Raw genomic sequence first — 6,257 nt, forward strand, 5'->3', positions numbered from 1 at the left:
CTTAGAAGTTGATTGATGATACTAGCCGGTTGGCAGTCGACGGATTGGTCTTTGCTTGCCCAAGCAAAAACTCGATGTCGGCTCGCTATTGGCATCGACTTTTTCTTCTCTCGAAAACACTTCAAATAAAATTGCTTGTAATTTATGTACTACTATATTGTAAATGGCATCGGTATAATCGGCGTATGTGAGATGGGGTTCTAGCCTCTTGTCCGGTGCCCATTTGCACAATGCATTGCGACAGAATTTTCTTGGTAACTGACGTGACAATACAATATTTTCCTTGGAAGAAACGGAAAGTTAAAGAATTTGCAATCGCCATTTCCACCTGCAAATTGAGCTGCAAGCGCGCATCCTCTGCTTTCTTGCAAGAATTCAAGTCCTACCAACTGTAACAAGCACGCATCGAAAAAGAAGGCACGCTAAGCTAATGGGACGGCGGCATCCGCGGGCACTCCGGCCGTGGCAGCCCTGGCAGCGGCGCCGGCGGCGGCCCGAGCCCTCCGCGGCAGAGCGGGCACGTCCGGCGCTTCCGGAGCCACCCGTCGATTTCGCAGCTCGCGTGGTAGAAGTGCCCACAGGCCGGCACCACCCGCACCAGCTCGCCGGCCTCGCCCTCGCCGTACTCCGACAGGCAGATGGCGCACCGCTCCTCCTCTTGCTCTTCCTTCGCCTTCTCTTTCTCCTTCTCCTTCTTCCTGGCGGCCGCCTGCTTGTACGTCATGAGCGTGTCGTCGCCGAGGGCGGCCTCGACGTCGGCGTCGTGCACCGCGGCGCTCCCCGTGGCGCCGGCCGTCTCGTCGCAGGCTCCGCCGGAGGCCGCGACGGCTAGAGCGATGATGATCACCGCCATGACGACCACCGCGGCGATCTGGAGGTGGAGTGCGACATCCGGGTCCATGCTCCTTGCCTCCTTGGCCAGTGCCAATGCCGGCGAACTACCGCTCCAGTCGAGCCTTTGTATAGGAGCTCCGGTCCCAGAATGTTTCCGCTGATTTCCGCCTTTCTTCTTCCACTCGACAATTCCCTTGCGGCTGTCTTGTTTCGCCACTCTGGTTTTGGACTTAATTCAATTGTCTTCTTCTTCACTCTTTTTTTCCCTTTTGAAAATGAATCAATGTGTGATTACGCGTAACTTGTATCCCTTTGCCATTCCTAATAAAATGAAATGAAAAAACACGCAGTATTATCTCTCGTCATACGCCTGAGAAGACCTAGCCAGCCGCCGCCTACACAATAAGTTAGGGTTTCTTAGCCTCCCGCCTCGTCTTTCTATGGCCTTAAGGTCATTGAGGCGGAGTGGATCCCGTCTCTTACAGGTGTGAGGGCTTTATTTTTAGATTATTTTTTTGAAATTTGTTAGGGTGTGGGTTCTACTCAGGAAGGCGAAACGGCGATGGCTCTCTAAAGATGAAATATAAGATCTTCCTGCCTAGCCCCCGTTCCGGTGACACGTCTAGCATCGTCGATGGGCGTGTGGAGGTGTGTCTCTAGTGGATATGGCTTTGGTGGATTTGCTCGGATTTGTTCGTCGTTCGTCTTTGTTCGTGTGTCTTCAGGTCCGTCTTATCTACATCTTCATTGGCCACGGTTGCTGTTCTGTTGCGTTGGTTTTATGAACTTTAGCACGGCGACTTTCCGACTGTCTATACAATAAGGTTTGCCCAGCTCCGACAAGGGAGGGGCGATGACAGCGACACGCCTTCGACTCGCTTCAGTGCTTGCAGTCGTCGCTAGGTGGTCTACGAATCTGGATGTAATTTTTATTATTTTTAGTATTTATTGTACTATTATGATTAAAGATGAATAGATTAAAAGTTTATCTCGTAAACAAAAATGAAACGGAAAACAACGTCGCTGTCTTCCATTTACAACAGCCTCACTGGCTATGACAACCGAAACTTTTGTTCATCAATTGACTTCTGTATTTTTCTAAAACCCAATCATAATTTTTATTCCTTTCAATAACAAAATAGCTATCACATTAGTTTTTTTTTCTTGCGATGCACATTGGGTTACATATAAAGAACTGTTCTAAAATGGATTGTAGTACGTCAGATAGAGCATAGAAATCGATTGAGCCTCAGTCACAGAATAGTGAAAAGGCGAAAGGAAATGGAAGACAACGATTTATCCATCTACCTCTTTGGGGCAAGATTTTGGTTACCGGTTGAAATTTTCAGATTTTTTATGGTTACTGTGTATTTCTGTGCCCCTCGGTAAATCTTCATACAGAGTAAAAAAAATATCTTTTTTTAATTTAAACACTTGATTTATAGTAAAGTCGTAGGATCTACTTAATGCCATGAGAGTTGGTTCTGGCTGTCTGTAGCAACCTAGTTTCTGTTTTGAGAAGTCTCTAGTTCAAATGTTCGTTCGTTCATTTATTTGAATTAAAAATTTAACTATAAAATTCATTCGAGATATTCTTGATGTTTCTTGGTAACCGTGGTAACAACGTTTACCAGTGTGCCTGGGTAAAAATGCCTCATTTTCATTCGGTAACCAAAACCTTGCTCTGGGGTATGTTGGTGCAGAACTTAACGAGATTCGTGGATTTATCCCTAGCATCCGTGGATTTCGCGCACATGATTAGTTGATGCGCTCGCTCGCGTGCCGACTACATACTACATAGATAGAAAAGCAAAAGGACTAAGATTGTGTCAACTCACACTGAGTAGTACTAGTGCACTTCCTCGGACAGTTACGTTTTGGCTTCTAAATACTCCACGGTGACATTCGCAGCAAAATCGTCGAACTTTTCAATCGTGTCACAGGCCGGCCCCGCTCGAGGAAAACCTTCTCGCTTCTAGAACATCTAGTTCTTGTGTTGCTTTCCTGGTGAGCTCTTTGACTCAGGTGACATGTCGTTTCAGGCCGACATCTCTCGGGTCGGAGTCCTTCCTCTTCCGACTGGAAAGAATCTCAGCTAAGTCGTAAGGAGAGAGTAGCCTAGTTAGAACCTGGCAAAGTCAACTGGTCTGGCACCTTCACATGTAAGTGTTGGTAGATTGATGGCGATGTTATGAACATTTTGATAATCAACTTAACGGTTCCGCTGACGATTTACAAAACGCGTAGAGAGTCACAGGCGAGTGGAAGGAGCACAGGAGCTCCGAGGCCGATCGAAGACGGCGGGGACGCCGGCGAGGTCTCGGACCAGGAACCTGCGATGACATGGCTGGTGAGTATATTAGCAATATTTCAATTAATTTAATCCATGAATAAATCATGAGCATGGCATCGATAGAATTAAATACATGTTGATATTTGATCACGCAAGCACATATTATGCTGATAGCAGTCTACGTATAACGCTAGTATGGCTAAGACAGAAATAAATAGGAGCGAGACAAACGAGTTATACCCTTCAGTAGACCATGACGAAGCCGCTGTTGTGGCGACGACGGCGTCCTCGGCAACCTTCTTCTCGGCGACGATACAATCAGCTTCAATGGCGGTGGACATGGTGATGATGAAGACGATGCAGACGTAGATGAACGGCGACGAGCGATCACGTAGGAAACACTTTCCAAACAGCTAATCGCCCCTCTACCGTACATGATCTAGAGAGGCGGGGTCATCACTGTCATCGACGCCGTCGCGTCGTACCGTGCCTCCCGTGCCTGTGACCGCGGCATGCAGGCAGAGACAGAAACCGAGTGCACGGAGAGCAACGAGTCGGTGGCCAGCGCCTCCGCGTCCGTCGTCGTCATCGAGAAGAAGTAGAACACAGGAGACCGCCGCCGCTTGAGTACTATGAAGGCCACCGCCGAGGCAACGCCGGCATACACAGTCGGTGTCTTGCCCGGTTCTTCTCTTACGAGGACCTCCGTCGATCCCACATGGGCTCCACGGAAGCCAAGGAGCCGTCTTTCCCTCCCGCTGAAGCATCAACCGGATTTCCACTCCGCTGAAGCGAGTAAGCCCTTGAAGATATATTTTTATAGCAGTTTGTCTAATTCACATCTAGATGTATTTTAATGATGTCACATCTAAGCTCTCACAAGTATATAATGCATCAACAAGAAACAAAAAAAATTAGGACAAAAAAAAAATAGATCACAAACAGAGTGAAAATTAGCTTAGATGTGACATAACTATGTCACATCTAGATGTGTGCTAGACAGACCCCTTTTTACAGAAGAAAATCTTGCATGGTGCGTCACCTACTGGACTCGCATACGGGGGCCCTTACTCGCTCCGTGCGAGCCGAGCCAACAGGCGTGACGCAAAAACTAGTTCGCACCAGAGGCAGTAAAATTCTTGGAGCAAAGAAAGGCTGTTCCATTTCACCGGTAGCAAGCTGACGTACGCGCGTGCCCAATTGGAGGTGTACAATGCATCTTTCTCTACTACTACGAAGCTCGAAGCAGCTGAAGCTGATCGGGTACAAATGATCGACTATGTTACTACGACGACGGCCACGACGACGGCGCGGGCGGCTAGGCGGGCAGGTCCGGCGCGTCCGGATCCACCGGTCGGCGTCGCACGCGGCGTGGAAGAAGCGCGCAATGCTGCAGCATCCTCTGCACTCCGCGAGAACACAAATCCTAACAAGCATCCGTCGGAAAAGGAGACACGCTAAGCTGAGGACGGCATCCGCGGCGGCATCGGCGGGCACTCCGGCCGCGGCAGCCCCGGCAGCGGCGGCGGCCGGCCGAGCCCTCCGCGGCAGAGCGGGCACGTCCGGCGCTTCCGGAGCCACCCGTCGATTTCGCAGCTCGCGTGGTAGAAGTGCCCACAGGCCGGCACCACCCGCACCAGCTCGCCGGCCTCGCCCTCGCCGTACTCCGACAGGCAGATGGCGCACCGCTCCTGCTCCTCCTCCTCCTCCTCCTTCGCCTTCTTCTTCCTGTCGGCCGCCTGCTCGTACGACATGAGCGTGTCGTCGCCGAGGGCGGCCTCGACGTCGGCGTCGTGCACCGCGGCGCTCCCCGTGGCGCCGGCCGCGTCGTCGCAGGCTCCGCCGGAGGCCCTGACGGCTACGGCGACGATGAGCACCGCCATCACGACCACCGCGGCGATCTCCAGGTGGAGCGCCAGGTCCGGATCCATGCTCCTTGGCCAATGCCAGCGAACTACCGCTCCAGTCCAGCCTTTGTATAGGAGCGCTCCGGTCCAGAGCCTTCTCGGCCAAGTCAGGACGTAGTGTGTAGGAAAGGGGTTGAGCTTTCCCAGAATGTTTCAGCTCATTTCCGCCTTTCTTCTTCCACTGGACAATTCCCTTGCAGCTGTCTTGTTTCACTTCACTACTCCGGTTTTGGACTTAATTCAATTGTCTTCTTCTTCTCTCTCTTTTTTTTCCCTTTTGAAAATGAATCAAGATGCGATTACCGCGTAACTTGTATCCCTTTGCCACTCCTAAGAATAAAATGAAAAAAACGTCGTTGTCTTCCATTTACAACAGCCTCACTGGTTATGACAACTAAAGCTGTTTGCTAATCAATTGACTGCCTCCGCCTTTGAGGGAGTATTTTACATCATTTATTGAAAATGCTCTCATTTATTGGAAATGCAAAAAGACAGAAAGTAGTATACGATTATCCCCGGTATTCGTCATACAGTAATACCATATGATTAGTTGATGCGCTCGCTGGCGTGCCGACCACATAGAAAAACAGAAGCACTAAGATTGCAGTAACGCGCTTTGTTTAAACCGTATGTACATATACTGCACTTGCTCGGACAGTAACATTTTGGCTTATACATACTCCACCGTGAAAATTCGTCCTTTTAAAACAAACTGCGAAAATTCGTGGCAGTTGACACTGGCAAAATCGTGGAACCTTCCAATTGTGTCGTAGGCCGGCCCAGCTCCTGGAAAACCTTCTCGCTCGCTTCTAGAACGTACTTGTACTGTGCTTGCGTTGCTTTCCTTGTGAGCTCTTTGACTCCGGTGACATGTCGTTTCACGCCGACATCTCTCGGGCCCGAGTCCATCCTCTCACGACTGGAAAGAATCTCAGCTAATTAAGTTGTGAGGAGAGCGTGGCCTAACTAGAACATGTCAAAGTCAACTGGTCTGGTACCCTCACCTGTAAGTGTTGGTAGATTGATGGCGATGCTATGACCATTTTGATAATGAACTTAATGGTTCTGCTGACAATCAACAAAACGTGTATAGAGTCAGAGACGAGTGGAAGGAGCAACTGTGCTCCGAGGCTGAAGACGGCGGGGACGCTGGCGAGGCCTCGAACATGAGTGACCAGGAACCGGCGATGGCATGGCAAGGGCGACACAGGTGGAGGGGAGTC

General features: G+C 50.0%; 2 protein-coding genes across 2 annotated transcripts; both read right to left on the reverse strand.

The window, feature by feature from the left end:
* Window positions 1-427: 427 nt before the first annotated feature.
* Window positions 428-901, reverse strand: LOC119297956 (E3 ubiquitin-protein ligase EL5-like). The gene has a single exon (XM_037575526.1). The coding sequence runs from the start codon at window positions 899-901 to the stop codon at window positions 428-430; it is 474 nt and encodes a 157-aa protein (XP_037431423.1).
* A 3,683-nt stretch (window positions 902-4,584) lies between these two features.
* On the reverse strand, window positions 4,585-5,058 carry LOC119300046 (E3 ubiquitin-protein ligase EL5-like). The gene has a single exon (XM_037577128.1). The coding sequence runs from the start codon at window positions 5,056-5,058 to the stop codon at window positions 4,585-4,587; it is 474 nt and encodes a 157-aa protein (XP_037433025.1).
* Window positions 5,059-6,257: the final 1,199 nt, after the last annotated feature.

The sequence above is a fragment of the Triticum dicoccoides genome, chromosome 5A (assembly GCF_002162155.2).
Source record: "Triticum dicoccoides isolate Atlit2015 ecotype Zavitan chromosome 5A, WEW_v2.0, whole genome shotgun sequence".
NCBI classification, from domain to species: domain Eukaryota; kingdom Viridiplantae; phylum Streptophyta; class Magnoliopsida; order Poales; family Poaceae; genus Triticum; species Triticum dicoccoides.